Source organism: Acomys russatus, chromosome 31 (assembly GCF_903995435.1).
Source record: "Acomys russatus chromosome 31, mAcoRus1.1, whole genome shotgun sequence".
Classification (NCBI taxonomy): domain Eukaryota; kingdom Metazoa; phylum Chordata; class Mammalia; order Rodentia; family Muridae; genus Acomys; species Acomys russatus.
In genome coordinates this window covers 17802430-17826054 of record NC_067167.1, presented here as the reverse complement: position 1 = coordinate 17826054, position 23625 = coordinate 17802430, and the positions used below count along the sequence as shown (strand labels likewise).

At 47.0% G+C, this 23625-nt stretch overlaps 1 protein-coding gene across 1 annotated transcript in view; it reads left to right on the top strand.

Moving 5' to 3' along the window:
• Plxnc1 (plexin C1) overlaps positions 1-23625 on the top strand; it is a 153200-nt gene that overhangs the window by 95409 nt on the left and 34166 nt on the right. The window contains exons 11-21 of the mRNA XM_051139846.1: positions 1029-1208; positions 3631-3718; positions 6191-6394; positions 6526-6711; positions 9180-9282; positions 12630-12731; positions 13005-13108; positions 17307-17345; positions 17592-17716; positions 18797-18995; positions 23171-23317. Of these exons, the coding sequence (XP_050995803.1) occupies positions 1029-1208; positions 3631-3718; positions 6191-6394; positions 6526-6711; positions 9180-9282; positions 12630-12731; positions 13005-13108; positions 17307-17345; positions 17592-17716; positions 18797-18995; positions 23171-23317 (1477 nt within the window). The remainder of the gene's footprint in view (positions 1-1028; positions 1209-3630; positions 3719-6190; positions 6395-6525; positions 6712-9179; positions 9283-12629; positions 12732-13004; positions 13109-17306; positions 17346-17591; positions 17717-18796; positions 18996-23170; positions 23318-23625) is intronic.

The window sequence follows — 23625 nt, the reverse complement described above, 5'->3', positions numbered from 1 at the left end:
AGTCTTTCAAATCCGCTTTCTCCTGAGGTGTAGTAATAGTGGTTGGGTTAATAATCACACACCTAATAGCCTTTCAGTAGGGAAACCAGAGCCTCCTGTAGCACCATTGAGCTGAGCAGGTAGCAAACACAACTTGGTGTGAATGTGTGTGCTCTAGAGACTCGTAGCCACAAGAGTCACTCAAGTGTGCAGTGGGACTGTCACAGACAGGTTGATTTGATTGTTGAGGGGTGTCAGGAGTGCATAGCAGAGTCCCAGCTAATCCCTGGTCTGGAAGCCCTCGAGAGGCACTAACTAGCCCCATGTCCTTCAATGACAAGACTTTGGGGTTCCTGAAGCAGGCTCTCGGCTCTTTGAAGGGCAGAACTGCTTGGTCTGTTTGGGGACATACCTTCTTCGTGCTTGACTGAAACTACTTTTTTGGAAAAAAAAAAAAAAAAAAAGGTTTTAATTAAGGAAATGGCAGCACATATATAAGAAAGACGCTTGTAAATACGCCTTTTTAAAACCTTGAAATTTGTGGACATTCCCCCAGTTTTGTTTTGTCTTTTCCTTCTGTTCCCCCCCTCCCCATGGAAGTGATGGGGGCAGAGGGCATAATGGCTGGAGTGTCTTAAAATCAAATCTAGGAAGTGTCACTTCCTAGAGCCTTCAGTGTGTCTCTAGCAGGCAGGAGAGTCCCACAATGCTTCACAGTGTTAACCTTAACCCTTTCATTTAGTGTGATGGCCCTCCTTGCCCTGGCCCTAGGACTTCTGAGGGCAAAGGGAACTGCTTCTCCTTCAATCCGCACTTCTGAGGGAATGCAGATCAAAGAGAGAGAGAGAGAGAGAGAGAGAGAGAGAGAGAGAGAGAGAGAGAGATGCACAAAAAGAAAGGAACCCAGTCTGAGCGAGCCATACCCGACCCTTTGACCAGTCAACTGTCCCTGACCATCTTCAAGTGAAATTCATAGGTTGTCACCTTAAGCAATCAACTGTGCTAAGTGTCTGTGTCGTGTAAGAGTGCCTTTCCTGACCCCTTTCTAGGATCCGGGTTAGCCACGTACTAAATGACACACATATGAAATTCTCGCTTCCATCGAGCCGAAAAGAAATGAAAGACGTTTGCATTCAATTCGACGGCGGGATCTGCTCTTCTGCGGGGGCTCTGTCCTACATCGCTCTGCCACACTGTTCCGGGATAGTTCCTGCCACCACCTGGATCAGGTATTGTCTGCATCCCCAAAGGGGCATAAGACCATGTCCATCACACAAGTCCATCCAGCGACGGTAGCTGCACCTAAACTCCCTCTCAATGTTCCTCCCAGGAGTTACTCCTAGAAAAACTGCTCACCGTCCAACAAGCTGGCTGTCCTGTTGTCACATAAGCTCTGTGGGCATTACCTGATTTTATTTTGCCATGGCTACAAGGAAGCTCACCACTCAGATGTTTTGTTCAACCACAGTGACTGTTCTTAGCCCAGGTTGCTGTACCCTTCTGTACGGTCTGCCCTTCCTGCTCCTGGCACAAGGGTTCTCTCATAGCTTTCATTTTCTACCATTTGGGGTCAGTTGTTTTGAATGCTTTGGGAGAAATATTGGAGCCCACACGCAGCCTCTACATTTCAAAGATCCTCCTTGAGAGTTAGACATTCCAAAATAAACTCTTTTAGTTAAATCCAATATATTAATGGGTGGGGGAGGTGTGTGTGTGTATGAAATGGTCTCTCCCTAGTCAAATTTAAATTCACATCAGATTTTTGGAGTATAACCCCAAAGAGATTTTTCTTCATCTCAGATGGCATGAAGCTAATTTTTTCAAGTGCTCTCTAGATAAAGCCACAGGCCATGCATTGGCAGGGGGTGGGGGGAAGGTGGCCATGAGAAAGAAAAGAGAGAAGAAATCCTTTATATTATTATTTAAGAAGAGCATGTGAAGAGGCCGTGTTTGCTAACCTGCTGTAGTGGAGCATTCACAGTGGCCATCTTAGACAGCACAGGAAGATTTTCTCTAGGTTGTAAAACTGTGTATCTGTAAGAGGAAGTGTAGCCCTTTCTGAGGCATGGTCTCTGCTCTGCTTGCAGGGAGCTGTCTTCCCTGCCGCCCCCCAGCCCCCCCCCATCTCTCCATCTAAGGCTGTACCCTAACTCTTTTCAGAATACCATCAGTTAGAGTCCCCCAGCCCCCACCACCCCTAGTGAACTCACTGAGCTCTCATTACCTCTTTTATGACCTTACCTCAGGTCAGGAGATGTTGAGCGTGTGTGTGAATGGCATCATCCCACCCCCGCCCCTCAGTCTTTCTACCCTCAGCCTCCTTCTGACTAACTGGGGGTCAGGGCATCTCCATGCAAACTTTGCAGCCCGATAGAGTGGTATAGGGAAGACTGGGATTTCAAAAAGCAAGACTCTTGCATGCATCCCTCTGCCCTGAGACTAAGTATGCCCTATGTATGAAAAATAGACAGGATGTGGCACTCACCGCATGCTCACGGTATATCTACTGACCTGGTTAAATCTTACGAAAACCCTGAGAAACCAACGGTGGCTTGGCCCTTTGACAGGAGATGAATGGAGGCATGGCCGCACAGTTCAAACAATATGCCTAGCTCCCTGATAGCTGGGCCCACGATATGGTGGTTTCTACCACAACGTTCTGTTTTTTCCTCATTCGTGCCATTGCTGGCCTTTGCTGTCCTGTCACCATGGCTGTCTTGAGCCGGTGTGTCTCAGCTGCTCCTTGTCCTTGAACTTCAAGCAAGGAGGATGGACGGCCCTCTGGAACACTCCCGGGTTGGTTTTCTAGCCATCTAGGCAGGTTGTCAGGTGGCCGTTACAGGCCCTTTGCCACCTTGTGTCTGGAGAGCTCAGGACCCCCACTGCCTTCACTCTGCCCTGCACACATTGGTCTGCTCTTGTCTGTGTCCTGGTCTTACCATCGGGAGCTCTGCCCGTGCGGGGTCTGACATGGTTTCGGCCCCAGAACAAGTGTCTGGTGACCTATGAGAAGAGGCAGAGCTGTGGATAGCTTCATACCCAGTGACCACTTTGATGGTATCTGCTGACACACTGAGACTAGGTAAAGTCCCTCGGTTTGCTTTCAGTGAGATTTGCGTAGCTTCCCTTTGCACTGAAACATCCCCCTCTCAAACAAGAACGCAAACTCCTAGCCTCACCTGCCATTTTAGCTTCGTCCAACGTGTTCCCCGTCTCACTAAACAAAATGTAATTGGTAGGTTGGAAATTTGAGCATGAAGATTGTTAGAGCGGATCATCTTCACATTGATGAAATAGTAATCAAATGAGATTTTGTGCCATGAAATGCTTTCAAGGCACAGCAGATGATCTGGTTATATGTGACAAAGTAGCACCAAAATAAAAAGCTCCAATTGTATTAAAGATTTTGGGACATTTTCCCAGAATTAAAATAGGATCTGACCTGCATTTTTATAGGTATGTGTTTTAAAATCCTGAGTCTGTAGCCAGTACCATGTAAAGGCTTCTAAAATTATCTCACATTTTAAACTGAAATTAGTTAATCGTCTCCCAGATATTACTGAGCTTTAACATTAATTGTGGATTAGATAATAGTTCTGTGCATAAGTGCCAGTTGTCTATGGCTCACCCTTGTCTTTTTATTTCTTGCAGTGGCGGGCAAAATATAACCATCAAGGGCAGGAATTTTGATGTCATTGACAACCTAATAATCTCACATGAGCTAAAGGGAAACATAAATGTAAGTTTAAGAGTTATTTTCATTCATAATTTTGTTTTCCTTATATTAAACTATGTGTGTTTTCCAGGAAGGAGGGGGAGTGTATTTCATTTTTGTGACTTTGGCGTTATGAAGTGTTTCTTATTTATATGATATATCCTGTCTGTGCTGTGACAGAAAGATCTTATTCTTGAAGTTTTTGGGGGTTGCCACACAAAGGAACCAGAAATTAATTTCCTATGATAAGGCCCGCCATGTTCTGTGTGACTTGTGGCAAGTCACTTTAACGACGTAATGCTTTTTCCATATGTGTGGAAATTTTTGTGGATGGCTGGGATGGGATGTACAGAGCCTGTGAGGTGGTGAGCCAGCTGCACAGAGGGAGGTCGGGTAATTTGGCTGAAGTAACATAAATTCTCTTATCATTGTTTGTTGGGTCCCATGTGGCCACTTTCTTCCTCCCACCTCTACCATGTCCCCTTAGTAGAGACAGACTATGGAACTGGTCCCCATCAGGGTTCAGTCTTCTGAGAAGAGCCTTGAAATCCGCCCCCCCATCCCCACCCCAGGAGCCTATAGGTTGAGGCCATGGCTGCCCATGAGGAAGGGGTAGGTCCAAGCTGCGCTTTGGGACCTCTAGGTACGCTGTCACTTATAGATGCTCCTTGAGTGTTCTTTTCTTGCCTTCTTCCTTTTCTCTAATGTGAAAGGAACAATCTTCCTGGGACTCCACCTGGCCACTTCCTGCCTGGGCCAGCAGAGCAGAGGATGGCCAAATGCTGTGTCCCGTCTGCAACTAGTGTGTGTTCAAGCCTAGAAATAGGAGGCATATTGAGCTATCTTTCTTACATTCTCGTCCTACACACATCCACTTTCTGACACACTTCCTGGCCAGTTCCCAGCCTCACGCTGTGTCTGATTCTGGCCATTTCCCCATGATGGTACCACATTCAGTTGTGTACTTGGCACTTGACCAAGCATGTATTTATTGAGCACCTACAGTAAGCAAAACATTCTGTTGCCAGCAAGAACAAAGGGTAAACGAGCTACCGCCTCTACCCCAGCCCCACCTTCATGAAGGAAGATGGCAGACGTGCCCTAGAATTGGAAGCTGGCACCTGGCAGCACAGGTGATGACAAGTGCTAGGCCCTCTGGTTCCTTCCATCTCAGAAACCTTATGAGTCCCAGAAGCAAGATGTGTGTCCCAGTGAAAGTATGAGTGGATGGAGTTGAGACTGAGTAAATGAGGTGCTAATGGTAGGGTTGGAAAGGCAGGCAGGGAAGGCAGGAGGTGATGGCAGGCACAGAAGACAGGTTAATTACCCGTTCTTGACTGAAGTACCACTCGCATTTGCTTGGTTGGAACCTAGAGGCTGGGTTGGGACTGGCGATGGGGGTGGATGAAAACCACACAGGGCCATGCAGGAGAGAACCATACCAAAAACATCATTCTGCAATGCCCCCCCGCCCCTCGTTGTTCCTGGCTCTGTCCTAATGTGGCCACCTACGGACGCCCTCCATCTGCTGGCTCTTAACTTCAGGATTCGAGAAAGCAGAGAGGGAAAGGTCCTCCCACCTGACCCTTTTCTCCAAATGAGTGTTAGTCTCTTCTTCCTCCTGCTCTCCCTCCCTCCATCTTTATCTTACAGTGCTAAGTACCAGGGCCTCAAGCTTATTAGGGAAGCCTCCTGTCACTGAGCCACACCCCCAACACACCCTCCTTTAAGCACCTGCCAACCTTTCCTTACATTGCCCGTTCCCCTGTCGGTCTCTCTGCACCCTTGAAAATGGCAGTGTATTTATGGGCTTTCTTCGTAAATCAACCTGTCCTTTGGCTTTGGGTCTCTGCTATGTTCTGTTATGCCTAAAAAGCTGCTTCCTCTTCCTTGTGGTTAGGGACTTCTGCTGACAGGGGGCCTCCGCCAGAGCTTCCCCAGCTAAGGGACTCTTGCTAACCCTCTGCCGAGGCTCTTGTGACACATGGTGACTCAACCAGGTACAAGCAAGTTAGCAGCTTGGCCGTGGCTCTCGATTCCCTTCCTACAATTTCCAGGACTCAGCCACGCAGGCTTGGGAGGATCCTTAGAGCTTTGAGCCAAAGTTTCTCCTTGGCCCAGCCTGCTTCTCTTTGCAAACCCTCCTTCCCCTACCCCCATGACATCACCTGACACCTCTCCTGGCCGCCAATAATACCAATGATACTGTGTCAAGTATGCTAGCATCTGTGGAATGCTTACCGTGTGCCTGTCCGACCCTAAGCACTTTTGCAGATATAATCTCATTCACTATAGCCCACGTTTAATTGAATGAATTTTTATCTCATTTCATTTAGGGTTAATTTAATCCTATGCGATCCATCGTGTTGCTAGCCTGGTTAGCCTGGTTTTACAGAGGGAAAGACAGAATTCCACAGAAGTTTGGTAACCCAGGTCACTTAGCATTTAGAGCAGCTGTTCTTTGGTGCCTAACAGCGGGCTCTTTCCTCTCTCCAGGTCTCTGAATATTGCATGGCAACTTCCTGCAGGTTTTTAGCTCCCAACTTAAAGAGCTCCAAAGGGCGTACAAATGTTGCCGTGAAGCTAAGAGTCCAAGACACCTACTTGGATTGTGGAACCCTGCAGTACCTCGAGGACCCCAGATTTACAGGGTACCGAGTGGAATCTGAGATTGACACAGAATTGGAAGTAAAAATCCAAGTATGTTTGTTGGTTTGGTACTCTCTTCCTTTAATTTTTCTCTATGGGCTGCTCCCATCCCTGGGTTGGAAAGGTATGTGAGTTTCCATATGTGCTGTCTGAGTTCTTCATCTTCATCATGTTAATTGCAGAAAGAAAATGACAATTTCAACATCTCCAAAGACGACATTGGTATTACTCTCTTCCACGGGGAAAATAAACAGTTTAATTGCAGTATTGAAAACATCACCAGAAACCAGGATCTCACAACCATCCTTTGCAAGATTAAGAGCATCAAGAATGCAAACAGCATTGCTACCTCCTCTAAGAAAGTCCGTGTAAGTCACTGGGAAGCATTACTCGCTGTCTGTACCTGAGCCTTGACAATCCCCTTACGAACCTCCAGGTTGGGATGGAATCCTTCATACATCTTTAGATGTTTCGCTTTAAATAGAAGGCGATCAACAAAGCTGATACTGCAAGCCCAAGCATAATTCCAACCAGAATGGCAGGCAGCTCCATCCGTGTGCTTGTTTGACTGTCAAAGCATCGAGCCCACCATTGTGTATAATCCTAATGAGCCTTGATAGCTTTTGTTCTAGCTGTACATTCACACCGCAGCATCTGCACGCAGCATCTTCAGACCCGCTGATGACTGAGCCGTCACTCTTTCTCTAAATGCAGAGGTGACAAGTCTTAGTAGAAACCCAAAGCGCAAGCCTCTTTAGGCACAGGCAGGGGTGTCACCAGCCTCTGTTGGCGGCCCAGTAAGCTACAGTCCGCAAGTGGCTTCCTCCACTATGGGCACCCTGAGGGCCCTCTGAGAAGGGACACACACAGAGTGTTCTTTACTGTGTCCAATGTAAGAGGTGCTGCACAGTCTATTAAAAAATAAAGAAGAAGAAGAAGCTCTGTGAGACGGGGGGGCCATAGCTCAGTGGTAGAGTGCTTGCCCGTGGTCCAAAAGACTCCAAGTTTAATCTCCAGCATTACAAAATGAGAAAAGAACAAGCTTTTGCTTTGTAATAAAATAATAATAATAACAACAATAATGATGATGATGATGATGATAATTGGCTAAAAGACACAAAAGAACATATCATACTTGAAGGCAATAGTGAGTATGTACTCATGTCCCAGCTGTGTTGCTTAACAGCTGTGTGGCCTTAGATAAGGCATTTGACTTCCCTGGCCCTTGCCTTGTTTATCATTTTGGTAAAAGAGGTAGTAGCCGCTACAAAATGAGCAAAAAGCAAGCCTACACGTTGGCCTGCTAGTTGAAGGTGGTACATACTTACATCCTTCCGTCCACAGCACGCTCCCAATTGCCTGCCCTGGGATCCAAAACCCAGCAGAGCAGAAAGCAGGCAGGAGCAGCTGCCTTTCTGGAGATTCCCAGTGAAGACACGCAGTGAGGACCAATCTTTAGGGAGGACAATGAGTAGGGAGAGGGGAAATTAGAGCACCCCAAGATGTCTTTATATCTGATGGTGGGAAAGTATTCATAAAAGTGACATGAGCCTTAGGGAGGGGAAGAGGGGGGGCAGGAGGGGAAGGAAGGGGAAGAAGAGGGGAGGAGGAGGGGGGAGGAAGAGGAGGAAGTGGGGAAGAGGAGGAGGAGAAGGATGGGGAGGGGGAGGAGGAGGAAGGGGAGGGGAAGGATGGGAGGAGGAGGGGGAGGAGGAGGAGGAGGAGCAGACTGGACAGAGGCTTCCCTGTGCTTCAGACCTGCTGGCTAGATTTGATCCACATCCAGTGGGTCAACATGACTGGAGTAAGGCGCCCAGTTCTGAGGAGGTTAGAGAGTTCATGGGGAGGGCCAGAGATTATTAGCACCTTTTAGTCATTACCATGGGCTTGAGTTTTTATTCTGGGCAGCTGCTAGAGAGATAGTGAGTACAGAGATGGAGTGAACTGATGTCTTATAGGATAGAGACATTTGGTCCTTGCCCACACCCGGAGGCCCTGTCAACATCCATTTGAGAGATGACAGAATGAGGCTGGAGGCAGACTAACTTGAGCTCCTACAATGAGAGAAAAGCTGGACCACCAAGGTCTACCATCACTCCAGTCATTTTGTTTGGTGCCTCCTTAGGGCAGCCAGGGCTCCAGGGAATTGCATATGCCTCAACACTTGTGTGTGCAACAATGAAGATAGAAGGCGGATGTAGAGTTCCTTCTCTTTTCCAGCTTAGTTTCCTGGGGCAGGAGAGATGGCTCAGTGGTTAAGAGCACTGTCTGCTCTTCCAGAGGTCCTGAGTTCAATTCCCGGCAACCACATGGTGGCGCACAACCATCTATAATGTTGTGCCCTCTTCTGGCCTGCAGGTGTACATGCAGGCAGAGCATTGTATACATAATAAATAAATCTTGAAAGAGTCGAGTTTAGTTTCTATGTTTTGCTTAGCTCCCTGACCCCCTCACCCCGATAAGGCAGAAAATGAAAAAAGTCTCCAGGTATCATGCAATGGTCAGCCTTGCCAAACTGATTTTCACCAGAGAAAATGGCATTCAAAGGCTTCCGCCACCAGAAGCACCCTTGGGGGAGAGAAGGAAATGGAACTGCTCCTGTAGAGAAAGGCCAGGGGCCTTCTGCCTCTGTGTTAGCCCACCTCTGCACTGGTAAGGCTCAGGACAAAGAGGGCCAATATTTAAAGCCTACGGATCCAGTCCAGCACTCCTACAGATCCCAGCCACCCCGCAGCTTCTGTATCCTGGGGGAAGCTTACAGCACCTTGCCAGGACACTGCGCTTGCCTACGGTGCTTGGCTGCACTGGGTCTAACCCGGCCAATCTGTGCCATCAGGTCAAACTGGGAAACCTGGAACTGTATGTGGAGCAGGAGTCCGTTCCTTCCACGTGGTACTTTCTGATCGCCCTGCCCATCTTGCTGGCGGTTGTCATTGTTGGTAAGTCCCCTGTTTTCATTTTGTCTGAGAAATCACTTCCCTGAGGCTTCTCCGTGGCGGCCGGGCCGACCTTCAGCTTTGGGGAGCGGTTTGCTCCCGTTCAATATTAATGGGTGAAAGACCAGGTCACAATGTTGGGAAGAGAATAAAAGATTTTGCGTTGAGACCTTTCTAACAGGGTTTTAGGGTGCTCCATTAACAACAACAAAAAACCAAACCAAAACAAAAAGGCAGATTATGCAGTACTTTGGTGTTTGAGAACTATCCAGCTGGCGCCCCCAAATTCTTGGGATTGGTTTGAAAACACGTCCATTTAGGGACCCTCATGACTTGGTCGTCTCATTCTGCCTCCTCAGCCCACCAACATCACCTCCTCCCCACCCCAGGTCTTGTCTTTCCTGGGAGACTCAGGCTTTGCTAGTGTGTCTATGTTGTCCCCTCCAACATGCCATGTTTCCTGTGGACACGGAGGTGTCAATACTGACTACCACTGCATGAACCTGGCCTGTCAAGATGCTTCATTGAGTCCTATGGCATGCTTTGTGTTGTTGTTGTATTTGGTTTTCAAGACAAGGTTTCTCTGTGTATCCTTGACCATCCTGGACTCACTTTTGTAGACCAGGCTGGCCTCGAACTCACAGCGATCCACCTGCCTCTGCCTCCGGAGCACTGGGATTAAAGGCTTGTGCCACTACCCTCCCAGCCATTTAAATAACTCACATTTTAAGTTTGTGTTGAAAGTGTGAAAAGTCTAAATTACTGGACCCCAGTTTTTACCTAGCATCCATTGTTAGAGCTTTGCAACTACTATCCCTTAAAGACTGGGTGTGCACTTCCTGGGTTTTCACCATAGTCTCTACCACCTCCTAGGGGGTCTCCAGCCATCTCTGTATCGGGTGGCTGCGGCCATTTAGTTCATGACCTTTTTATTCCATTTCTTCTCCTTCCTTATCAACAGCACTTCCTGTTTGTTGATTAGGTAACTGCAGTGCCCTTCTGACATTGTAGGGGCATGGAGGCAGGGGCCAGTGCTTCCTCGTATCTCCTCCCTCCCTTGCTTAGTCATCTGTTTCCAAATTTGTTTTCCTTGTTATCACTGAGCATTGACTAAGATGTTGATGCATGGGCCAGTAAGAGATGAGCTAGGCCTTAGCCCTGCTGCTTTTCCTTGGGCAATTAACACTCCTGGGAGGGGCGATGGACCTGTGTGAGTTAACTGGCTTGGTGTCATGAATTTGCTTTTTGGAAGTCCTGTTTTCCCTTGTCAATGATTATTTCAGGTTTTTTTTTTTTTTTTTTTAATGCTTTCCCCAAGTTGTCTACCTCTGCCATGTATTTGCAATCTTAAATTTGGCTTGACATTTTAATAAAGTCCTGGGTGGCGTAGGCTTCGAGGGAGAAGAGATTGCTTGCGTAAATGCTGAGCTCCGATTTGAGTATTGACTGCTGTTAAACATGCTCTTGGCCTCGCCAGATAGTTCTGACCACTTTGTAACTTTCTGGAAATTTCTAGTCTCTTCTCGACTTTGTAGAGGTCATTATGTCCTTTAAGGTCATTTGTTTGAATTTGCAGAACCTCTCAAAACCATCCCACTCTGACTTATTCTAGGGAGGCATGTGTCACCAGCAGCTATGTGGTAAGCATACTTTAGCCATTCAGTCAAACCATTAGTGAAAACACTAGGCACACCTAGCCTAAGCCTGCCACCAACAAAGCCAGGAAAGCCACCCTGCTGTGTGGATGCAAGCAGCTCCCCTCACCTGCTGAGTCAGCGTTGCCCAATGTAGTTTCCTGGGGAGCCATGGTCCCACATGATACTCCTGGGGGAAGTAAGGGGGTTGTCTGGCTGAGTAAGTGTGTGAATCAGCTCTTTTGAAAATGCACAGTTCTGATTATACTGGGGTGCTGAAGATGGCTAGGAAGGAATTCTATGTAGCTGTGTTGAACAAACCATACTTGGTGGTAGCCATTCTTTTGTGTAATTGCTTTAAAAAGAAAATCAATCTCTCTCTCCCTCCCTCCCTCCCTCCCTCCCTCCCCTCTTCTCTCTCTCCCTCCCTCCCCCCTTTTCTCTCTCTCCCTCCCCCTTCTGTTTCTCTCTCTCTCTTTCTCTATCTCTATCTCTATCTCTCGACAACTTTGTAGTTCTGGTCCTCACCTTCCTATCTTGTCTGTACCCTGTATACACCAGAGTAGCTAGCCTTGGGGCTCCTGGGTAGTCTCCTGTCTCTGCCTCCCATCTTGCTGAGGGTGTGTCTGGCTTTCCACAGGTTCTCCGATCCTTGTATTTTCACTGCAAACATTTTCCCCAACCCCTTTTGTGTCACATCTGTTAAAAGGCAAGATCCGTCTGGAATATAGAGTTGGCAATTGTCAGTTCTTCGGGTCGATGTGATTTCTTGATTTACTGCTTGTAATCTTTTCTACATCACAGCTCTTACCATAAAGCAGGCAGGCACTGAGGTGCTGAGGGACTTGCTCAGGGTCACACAGAGGTAGTAAATGAAAGGACAGAGAAAGTGGGGATATAAACCCAGGATGCATTCACTGACTACCCAAATGGCTCGGTTCTGAGCAAGATGGTGCAGCCATGGAGGCCATCAGCTCTGGGGGCTCCCGATGACTTGCCTGTTAGATCACCCTTTTAAAAAGAGGCAAGTTAGCCTTCTGTAGCAAGGTTTCCTTCTGTGGCTCCTTTATGCATTTGCAGGGCTGCTTTATTTCTCCAGAGATGTTTAGAGATGTTGGGGGAAGAATGGAACAATATACATGGCCAGTGGCTGTAGGAAAACTTGGCTTGTTTCATGACGGTCCAGCCAACTGGGATCTCTGGTTACAAGCCAAGGTTATTTGATTTCGTTTTCACTTTAAGATGAGTGCTTTTCCCCCTCTCTGTTACATTTAACGCCTTCCTCTTTAGAATGACCTTTTTATGGAAATGTCCCTTTAATAAAATCTAGCTTTTGTTCTTCATTTTGGTTTTTGGTTTTTGTTGTTGTTGGGTTTTTTGTTTCTGTTTTTCTTTATTTTGTTTGTTTGGTTTTAGTTTTGGTTTTTGTTGGTTTGGTGGTGGTGGTGGTGGTGGTGTGTGTGTGTGTGTGTCTGTCTATCTGTCTGTCTGTCTGTCTCATTAGGAATGGAACCCAGGCCCTAGGACATACTAGGCCAGGTATCTGAAGCCAAGCCAGAACCCCTGCGCTAAAATAAAGTTCTTAGGTGCTATTTTCTATGCTTAATTCTCTCTTCATCTTTCTCCCTGTTTCTTGGCTTCACCCCACCCCCCACTCGCCCCGGTTTCCTTTCCGTGTTTCCATGCCAACCTGACATGGCACCTCTGTCTCCTTAGTGGCTGTGGTGGTGACCAGGCACAAGTCGAAGGAGCTGAGTCGAAAGCAGAGCCAACAGCTGGAGCTGCTGGAGAGCGAACTCCGGAAAGAGATACGTGATGGTAGGCTCTGAGAAAAACAAGCCCACTTCACTTTAATTTTAATTCTTGCCCTTACACGGAGAACTGTTTGTATAATAGATGATAAACCGAACAGCAGTGTCTGGGCCTGGCATTGTGTTTTCTTTCAGCTCTTCTCTGCAGCCAACCAAGTAATTATCTATTGTTTCTTCTTTAGTGAAAACTAAGGTCATAGTCTGTGTTAGACAAAACAGCAGAAGATCTTCTCCATTGTTTGTGGAGTTAAAATCTTGCTCTTGGGGTTCTGTGTTGCAGGCTTTGCCGAGCTTCAGATGGATAAGTTGGATGTGGTTGATAGTTTCGGAACTGTACCCTTCCTTGACTACAAACATTTTGCCCTGAGAACTTTCTTCCCTGAGGTAAAGAACATTGATCATCATCCTCAGGTTGAGCCTTGAATAATAATGCAAGCTCTTGCCTTACGTTCAAGCCGAGCAGGGAAGAGGGTAATTCTTAATTGCATTGATTAGGGTTGAGAGCAGCAACAGGCTACTGGCAACTACTCTTTGCCGGGTAACAAGTAGAAGTTTAGAATGATGCTTTTTGCTTGATGTATTTATTTATTTATTTATTTTTTACTACCCGCTTCGAACTGAATCTGTTAGCCGGGAAGTGAGCTAATTCATTTAAAAATCAATAAATTGTGGGCTCGCCAATTTGTTGTGTTTATCTGCCTGACTTGCACCGCTGCTCCTAGATTACTCACTATTATTTCTCAATTGGAAACGACCAGCAGGACCAGCCGAAAGGGAAGAAAAGTGGACATGCAGGGAGGTGGAGTCGGTGGCAGGTGTTTTTTTTAGCCACGTAGAGGTTTTAATGGTCTCTTCTTCAGCAGTTTTTCTTTAGTGGATTTTTTTTTTTTTTTTTTTTTTGGTTTGTAGCTTCCTTGTTTAATAGATACAGGTATATGAAATGAATTGTTGTTTTAGTTGTTCTAGAGTGTACAGAGAGCCCTTTGCGTTGGGAGGGGACTGTCTCACCTCTGTTCTGACACCTCCTTTTCCTCACTTGCTCTGTCCTCTTCGTTCACCACGCCAAGCCTTTGTCAAGCCACTTGCTCATTGTGTCCCATCACTCCCATGTCCTACTAGCCTCAGCTCCGCCATACTGCTCCGGTGGCCCCAGAAAGACACTCTCCCCAACCCACCCCAACTGTGGAACACATCGATCCCAGTGACCGTACTTAGATCTGGGCCTGACACCAAAGTCAGAAATCTCTTCTCAAGCCGAGGAAGGGGTTCGAATCGTCTTGCTAGCAACTTCTTGGCTCTGTTTGGCCAGAAGCCTAGGATACAGGGGCACGTATGGAGAGCGGTCTTTAGTTTCTCTACGATCCTAGCAGCGGACACTATGACATACAAGGCACTGTCAGGAGTGTAGGATGCTGCCACAAGATACCTGTCATATTTGGGGAGCTAAGCCTTAGTGTTATAAATCAAGAAGGCTACAAACAACAAACCAGCTTAAAAACAACAACAACAAAACAACAACAACAACAAAAAAACTTATCCTGGTATCCAAGAATACCAGGCACCAAGACTTGCTGTCTGCTGCTGCATCCATTTGCTGTGCCCGGGGAAGGGAGGGAAATTCATGTCCCTGAGTCAGGGTGATGCTCAGGGCCTCTGAGAAGCTTACATCACGAGTCCTAGTTCCCAGCTCTCTGAGATTTCCCCCATTAAGAATTTAAAAGCAATAAAATAACAGAGGTTTCCAGAGTCAAGAGGAATACTGTGTGGGCTTTTACAGTTAATGATTGCCCTTGAGTGCTGAATAGCATAATCTGTGGCCTGAAAAAGAAATTCTCCTGTCTTCTCGAGTCGCTAATCAAGGACAGCGCGGAGTGATGAGTGTCAAGGTACACTGTTGCAAGCTGAGTGTGTCTCAAACAGAAAGAAAATTCTGGAATAATGCATCATTATTTTAGGGCAACAGAAAAATAGTCTCCAGGAGCCAAACTGATTTAACTCAAGGGTCAGTGTGGTATTGAAAAGCAAATGGGAGGTCACAAGGGCCAGAAGTCAGAGGAGTTTGTAAGAGAGAGGACCCAAGTAGAAACTAGCAGGGATGGATGTTTTTTGCTTTTTGTTTTTCTTCAGAGCTCTGTGAAGGAAACGTAAGTCAAAACTGAGCTTATAGTAAGAAAGAGAAAGGAAGGGAAAGGCAGCACCCCAAGACCAGGCTGCTTGCCACCCACAGCAGATGTGGCCGAGTGCTAATTGGGCACTAATTGTTGATTGAGCCAAATCCTTGGGCCTGGAGCCTGGGTGCTCCAGAGAGGGCTTGACTGTCAGTTCCTCCAAGACAGCGAAGAACAAGGCAGCATGGGCATGGTTGCTCCCGCTTCACTGACCTGCCTACCTGCTGGCTTTATGTTTTAAAAGTTTCATCTTCATGACAGCAGTGGTTCTCAACCTTCCTGATGCTGCAGGTCCTCAGGTTGTGCTGACCCCCCCCCCAACCATAAAATTATTATTTTTTATTTATTTCTTTTTATTATTTGTACAGTATTCTGTCTGCATGTACTCCTGCACACCAGAAAGGGGCACCAGATCTCATTATAGATGGTTGTGAGCCACCGTGTGGTTGCTGGGAATTGAACTCAGGATCTCTGGAAGAACAGACAGTGCTCTTAACCTTTGAGCCACCTCTCCAGACCCCATAAAATTATTTTTTGTTGCTACTTCACAACTGCAATTCTGCTTCTGTTATGAATTGTAATGTAAACTCCTGATATGCAGGACAGTGATATGTGACCACTGTGAAAGGGTCATGTGACCCCTGCAAAAAGGATCATTAGGCCCGCCCCTGCCCCCACCGGGTTGAGAACTGCTGCATTAGGTGGACTTATTATTGTTTGGGACAGGGCCACAGATAGTACAGGCTGGCCTCAAGTTCCCAGTGTCACAAAGAATGACCCTGAACTTCTGGTCCTCCTGTGGCTAGACTAGTTTCTGTTGTTTTCTGAAAATAGAAGACATGGGGTAAAGAATATATCTAATTTCTTGGAGGAATGAAATTTGAATGAAAAGAGGAAAGAGCCTTGAGCCAGGGAGCCAGGGTACCACTTCCCAACAGAAGGCCAAGAATGAATTGTTGGCCACAAGGTGGCTCAGAAGGTAAAGGTGCTTGCCAGCAACTCTGACAGTAAGAGTTCAATCCCCAGGACCCACATGGAAGGAGAGAACGCTTAAGAGTTGCCCCCCCTCCCTCCCTTCCTCCTCTTCCCTTCCTGCTCTGTCTGTCTGTCTGTCTCTCTCTCTCTTTCTCCTCCCCCCCCCCACACATACACACACAGTGGCATGCCCCCTCTCTCCCCTATAAGTAAATCTAATTACAAAAAGCTGTTTAAACTGGAAATTTGCATGAGGTTGGTTCCCTAGAAAAGTATTATGGAGTAGACCAAAATAATTTGAGGTTGTCTGCTTTGGCTAACACATTTGAAAGTATGAAACGAGGTTCTCTGCAGGAAAAATTTACCCAATAAGACACAAGTTTTACCCAGAGTTTCAATGAGAGAGAGAGATACAGAGAGAGAGAGAGAGACAGACAGACAGACAGACATAGATATGCATGTTTGAATGTATGGTTTTACATTATAATCTTGAGTTGGGTATGTTTGTAGTTGAGTACATGTTTGTAATCTCAGACTTTGGGAAATGGGGGCCAGAGAATTGCTGCAAATTTGGGGCCAGCCTGGCCTATAATGTGAGACCCTGTCCCAAAACACCAAAAAGAAATAAATAGAATAAAATAAAATACGATTCTTAACTTCAATAGGATTTGTGAGGCATTCAAAAAGCAACCTCAAAATGTAAAAGTTTGTGTTTAGGAACCACACAGCATAGTATGCAAGACTTTTTTTTAAAATTAGGGATAAAAACTTCAGTCACAGTGGACAGGCTGTGTGCTCTGTGCTCACTCATTTCGAGCTCACATGAGGTAGGAGCCGTTGCGGCCTCCATTTCACAGATGAGGGAAGTCGGTCACAGAGGTTAAATAACCTGTCCACAGACACGTGACCAGCATGTGATAAGTCCCAGCTGGTCCCCAGGTAGTTTGGCTCCAGATTCCCACACTTGTACAACGCACATTCTTCCTGTTTCTTGAGGATGCCATCTATTGGGACAGTAGATATTACTTACCTAAGAATGTCATTGCTGTCTGGGCCTCATCCTGAGGGGTCAGTTGATTGACAAGGGCTCTGACCTTCCCATACTCTCCCACCACCAGTTCTTTAGCTTTTATGTCAGTTCTTTTAAAAACGCAATATAATCCACCAAAAAAAAAAAAAAAAAAAAAAAAAAAAGAAGAAGAAGCTCATATACACTGATGACTGTTCTTAGAGGCTTCCAGAGGCCACTGGTGTTTCTTGAGAGCGTAATAGTTATTTATTGTGTCTTGGAGGCGATGCAGTGAGCCCAAGCCCAAGGGCTCTTCAGATTAGCAAATAGCACCGTGGCTTTATTAAAACGGACTTGGGTATTATAGCAGAAACACACTATTCATTTCCTTTGGACGTTCTGAATAATAAAAGTCTCCTCTTCTCCTCAGTCAGGTGGCTTCACGCACATCTTCACCGAAGATATGCACGTAAGTCTCTGCGTTTTCATTTTCAGCTCGGTGACTGTCTGACTTTCAGTGTTACCCTCGTCATTGTCGCCACCGTTACTACTACTTTGAATTTTTATTGTGGGTATTTTGGGTCCAGGGTTCAATATTAAATAACTCATTGTCTTGGAAAACCCTTTGTGGATCTACTACTCTCTGACTTGCAGCTTATATAGGGCGCACGGTATCTCCTGTGCTACACTGTTATTATGTTGTTTGTTTTTCCAGAACAGAGACGCCAATGACAAAAATGAGCGTCTCACAGCCTTGGATGCCCTGATATGTAATAAAAGCTTCCTAGTTACTGTTATCCATACCCTTGAAAAGCAGAAGAACTTCTCCGTAAAGGACAGGTACATGCTACCTCTTTTTATATCTTGATAAGCGCCTAAGAAGACATTAACACCTAAGCACCCACCAGGTACGATGGTGCACGCCTTTAATCTCAGCATCCCAGAGGCAGAGGCAGAGGCAAATAGATAGATCTCTGTGAGGTTTTGAGACCGGCTTGGTCTACATAACAAATTATAGACCAGCCCAGGGTTCCGTGATGAGATCCTGTCTCTGAAACAAATAAAAACTCCGGGCTACTTATCTTACTACCATTGCTTTCTTTTTTTTGACGGGCTGGTTATTGAACTTGGGGCCCGTTCGAAGGCTCAACAAGCGCTTCCCACTGAGCTACGTACAGCTGTAGCCCTCAAGCTCTCGGTTCCCAAGCCTGAAACACAGCCTGCACTTTCCCAGTGCTGTGGACAACAGGCTGTTTCTGGAGCCATGCTGCCCACAACTCAGATCACACCAACCCAGCCCCAGTTCTGTCTTGAAGGCACACATGCACACAGTCACCCCGAAAAACCCCTGAAAAACAAAACAAAACAAAACAAAACCCAATGCCACAAAAGAAAAAAAGAAAATTCTTAACAACAACAACAACAAAAAGCAGAAGTGTTATTTTTAATTTTAAAATCACCCGAAATTTTTGGGAAGGAGACTCACTTCTTGTTGCTGAAAACATAGGGAATGCCCTCAAGTTGATATTGATGTGTGGTTGGTTGGTTTGTTTATTGTTTCGTGCGCCCATCAGGCTGGCCTAAAACTCACAATGTAGCTGGGGTGATTTTGAATCGCTTATCCGCTTGCCTCTACCTCCCTAGCGCTGAGGCCACGCCCTTCTAGGGATCAAAACCAGGGCTTCCTGCACTGGGAAGCAGGTTAGCAACTGAGCTAACTGGGTGCTTTAAGCCTGGGGTATAATTTTATGACACAAGGACAGACTCCGTTGGAACCTAAACAACACACACACAAACAAAAAAACGGGTCTTCAGAAGACAGCTGCCCCACCCCTGCCTGCCACCTCACCCCCATCCCATCGTCAGCAAGATCCCAAGGAAACCAGTCATGTCCAGCTGAGATGCTCTGTTTTTAAACAGGTGTCTGTTTGCCTCCTTCCTAACCATCGCTCTGCAAACCAAACTGGGCTATTTGACCAGCATCCTGGAGGTGCTGACTAGGGACCTGATGGAGCAGTGTAGCAATATGCAACCCAAGCTCATGCTGAGGCGCACAGAGTCTGTGGTGGAGAAACTCCTTACAAACTGGATGTCCGTCTGCCTCTCTGGTTTCCTCCGGGTAAGTGTCACTACGGGGCTCTGCAGTGTCAGAGGTAAGACAATAGGCGGTTATTTTTAGCACATTTCGCTCTGCTGTCTTTGTGGAGCGAAAGTCCAGAAGGCTCTGTGGTGTCAGCATTTAACTGAATTTGATCTTGGGCCTTCCAGACTGAATGGGAAAACAAAAAGATTGTGTGTGGAGGGAGGGGGGGTTGGGTCGGTTGGTTGTTTTTGCTCTTAGTAGCCCCTGTATGTGGAATTCCTTCAGGACTGATTCCCTCAGGTAAGACTTTTTATATGTGAGCGCAATCGGCTCACCTTTGGCATGAAGTAACACTCCTGGTCCTGCTGGCCCATTCAGGAAAATGTTCTGAGACCAGAGGATATTTCAAACGCTGATGAACACAAACTGTTCTAAGGCATGTTGGAAATCTTCATTTCTCATCAGTGTTCCGACGGCTAACGGCGGTCCCTTCTTCCCAGGCATTCAGCATTAAAACAAATCCCCACGAGCCTTCTTCTGTCCTCAGACCTCATTTTCCTGAAGTGCCTATGGAATATGGTTGGATTTAATTGAATCTTAAAAATCTTTCGAAATGGCAACCTTTCTATGGTTTCCATGGCTAGCGCGGTGGGCCTCGGAGCCCAGCACTGGATCTGGAGTTCAGGCAGCCCCATCCTCACTTGGCAGTGTTACCTGTGGAGTTGACAAGAGATGAATATTGTTGGGCTTTTTTAAGGCACACATGAGAGAGAGCGCGTGCTGTTGCTCAGCGCTGAATAAGAACCCCATAAATATCAGCTATTATTATGAAATATTAAAATGAAAATAAGGGTGTTTCTGTTGAACTCGGTCTTTGTTTGGCTCTCTGAGGTCCTGGTGTGGAAGGCTCTTATCCATCTTTAATTTTACCAGCCATCCAGATTCCAGCAAAACGGCATAATTGTGTATTTGTAGCTAGTTTCAAAATCTAATTAAACTCTAAATAAGATGCACTGTTATGCCACAGGTTTTAACCAGGCTGCTTAAGTTGAGATCCACAAACAGCACTTTAAATTAGACTGTGCCTGGTTTAATGTTTAATGCAATCTTACCAGTAGATGCACATTTAAAAAAAAATTTTTTTTTTTAACTGACTTTCCCCACTCCCAAGGCAATGGCCGTTTATTAAGATTAATGAAATCTGCCCTCTTTTCTGTTTATTTGGTATACATCATCTGCTCTGGGGAGGTGTCAAATGGTTATTTCTGGGGTGAGCTGCTTTGGCGTCTCACTGTGATTAGGTGGGCCTCAGCTGTTGCTGAACACAGGTGGCAGACCCTCTCATTCCCCAGGCTCCTGCGTCTTAGTCCTCAGCTTATCCTTCTAAGTCAAAGCCCTGGGATACTGTCCAGCGATCTCTTCTCTAAAAAAACACCCTTGGGGAAATCCCTGTACCTAAGGTATACAACCCTATGAGAAAGCAGAGAGCAAGCACTGCCCTGAGGTTTTATTGAAAAACGGCAAGCTTGCCTGCTATCTGCAGCCATTCCACAGCTCCCAGAGCCCACCCAGCTGCCTGAATCCCCGGGGGCCAGCGTGGTCACCGTGAATGTTGTTTTGCTGTTTTGCCTGTCACTGGTTTGGTTTGGTTTCCACCCACTGGTGAGGCCGCTGCTTTGAGGTCCACATCCAGTTCCTCGCACGGAGCTCTCAGGAGCAGCTCTTGGGCATCAAAGGGGTAAAGTGTTCAGAAAAATTTGGGCTCCAAGCCTGAGCAGCCCCCTTGAGCAAAGCATTCTGGGTCAAGATTTCTTCTCTGTGCTGATTCAAGAGTGTGTAGGGAGGGGGGAGGGGGAGGGGGCACGGTGCCCAGAAGGAAGTGGCATTCAGCCAGTCCTGGGCAAGACTTTCACCTTTCAGTGAAAGAATTCCTTTTAAAGGCGGGGGAGGCTACTCTTGCCCTGCTCATAGATGCTGAGCAGGCAGCATCCTTCTGGTAATAGCCCCCTTCTGGACCCCAAGGCCTGGTGAGGGCAGTGATGACGATTGACATCTGTTAAGGGCTGCTTTCTGCCATACATGTCAGATTATTGGATCTCATTTAACCGTCTTGATGGGCCAGAGAAATAAGCATCTTTATGGCCCTTTTGCGTGTGGCGCAACCAGGGTAGACACAGTAGATGAGATTCCGTCGGTCCAAGGGTGGCGAGGATGGTACCAGCCTCTGAAGGAGCTTTGTGAGCTGATAGTCAGCTCTGCTCCGCCACCCAAAGAGAGAAGGCATGTCCCCGACAGATGAAACATCCAAAACCTTGTGTTAGTTGATGACAGAGAAATCTCGTGGCCCTGCGGTTCCCTAGGCTGGTCACACATCAGAGTGTCTTTGGGAAGGTTGCCAATCTTCCTCGGCTACTGATATCTAGGTTGGGTAGGTGTCTGCCGCACGGTGGTGGGCAGACAGCAGGCAGTTAATTTTTTAAGGAGAGCCTCAAACAACACTGAGGGTGACTAGCTGGGTTCCAACTGTGAGCTTGAGGGGCAGTGCGAAGACAGATATAATCATCTCAATTTTGAGAATTCTGGAAAATCCTGACTAGAGAGCCCTTGAGTCGGCTGCTGTTCCCCCTGCCTAGCCCAGGGGGTCCTGGCTGGCCAACCAGTATGGCCAATCCAGTCCCCACACAAGGTCCCCTTGGTGTATCTCTGGCATGTACAAGAAGAAAGAAGTACGCCTCTTAGGTTTGTGGTTGGGACATTACCTAAGGGGGTGGAGGGAAAGCAGATAGTGGTGAGATTACGAACCATGAAATAGAGGAAGTTTCTTATGAGAACGAAATGTGAGGTACTGGTCCTCTGCTCCTCCTTGGAAACTTCTGAGGGTTCCCCACTCTGTCCTGCATAGAGAAGCAGGGAGGGACCAAGAGAGGTAGAGGGTGGCTGGAGGGACAAGAGGAAAGCCCAGGCCTGGGAAAGGAGCTGTGCTTGCAGGAAGTAGAAAGAAAGAGATGTGGGTGAGGGTGGGAGGCCTCCCAAAGAGTTGTGGGTAATCCTCCTGCTCACGCGGAAACCAGGCAGAGAGGAGCCAGAAGAATCCTCCTCTGAAAGCTGAGTCAGTCAGCTGGGCAGAAGAACTCCAATTGGAGCCTCGTAGCTGCTTCTCTCTCTCTCTCTTTTTAAAAATTTATTTTATTAATTTATTCATCTTACATCTCAATTGTTATCCCATCCCTTGTATCCTCCCATTCCTCCTTCCCTCCCTCTTTCCCCCTACTTCCCTCCCCTGTGACTGTGACTCAGGGGGGACCTCCTCCCCCTGTATATGCTCATAGGGTATCAAGTCTCTTCTTGGTATCATAGCTGCTTTTCGTCAGCACAGCCCTTCCTCCTCTACCTAGAGGTCTAATGCTCATGGATCCTGGCAACCTCATTATTTAGGGGGAACCAAACCTTACCCAGGGCTGTATGCCTCAGGCAGATGCATTGAAGCAGAACACAGCCTGTACCTGAACTACTACCCAGTGTCCTTTTGAACATAGTGGCTTCAAATCTGGGGGCCACCAGCCCCAAATTCAGTTGACCCTGTTCAACTAGAGAGGGTTGGAAACTGGAGCCCTGGGGCCAGCCTTAGGGGTTCAGGGACAGGAATCCTGCCCATCTGACCAGGGCAGCTGCACAAGAGGGGTGTCTGAATGGTAAGGGGCTGACACATGGGGAGGGCACAGGCTACAAACAGCTGAAGCGGAGGCCACGTCCCTCACGAAAAGCTGTTCACCATGACAGGCCACCCTCCCCAGCAACCGTTTAAAACTTTCGTGCGTTAGTCTCCGTTGTCACGATGAACCGTGAAGTACTTTATTCAATGCCACTTATTTTTGGCTTACAATGAAACAGGAATATAAGCAGGGTTGTTTCTTCACCCCCTGGAACTGTTCTTAAGCACCTGCCTACTGATGTGCAGCAGTCAGCCAGACAGGAAGTTCAACATGAAACGAGAGGGTTATACTGGATGCCTCCCATGCTGTTGGGGGGTGGGGGGAGCAGGGCCGTAAGCATGTGCCTGGTGTGCGTGAAGTAGTTTCCTGGGTTGGCATGATCTGTATCCTCTGGGGCGTTGCAACGTTGACTATTTGGAAAATACTGCCACCTGTCACTCATGGTACTGCCGTGGGCTTCACAGGAAGCTGACTGTTGCTCTTGTTATCTTTCCCAAGGAGACTGTTGGGGAGCCGTTCTATTTGCTGGTGACGACTCTGAACCAGAAAATAAACAAGGGTCCTGTAGACGTGATTACTTCCAAGGCTCTATACACCCTTAACGAAGACTGGCTGCTGTGGCAGGTGCCCGAATTCAACACTGTGGTAAGTTTGCCTAAATCATTTCATCCAGATGCAGAGGGCAGGGGGAAGTGGGCGCGGGGGTTGGGGGGGGCAGTGGTCACTAAAACTGAACCGATGTCCTTCTGACTGTGGGAGGCCTCATGCATCTACTTAATTAAGAGCGGTAGTTGATAAAATATCAACACGTGTTCATATAATAGATTTTAATTACTTGGATTGGGGAAGGAAGCATTATGATTATGCCTGGGGTACTCATCAATTTCTGAAGATTTTAATATCAGCATTGCTTATAGCTCTTAGCATCGTCAAAGGAAATGCAAAGTGCTCCC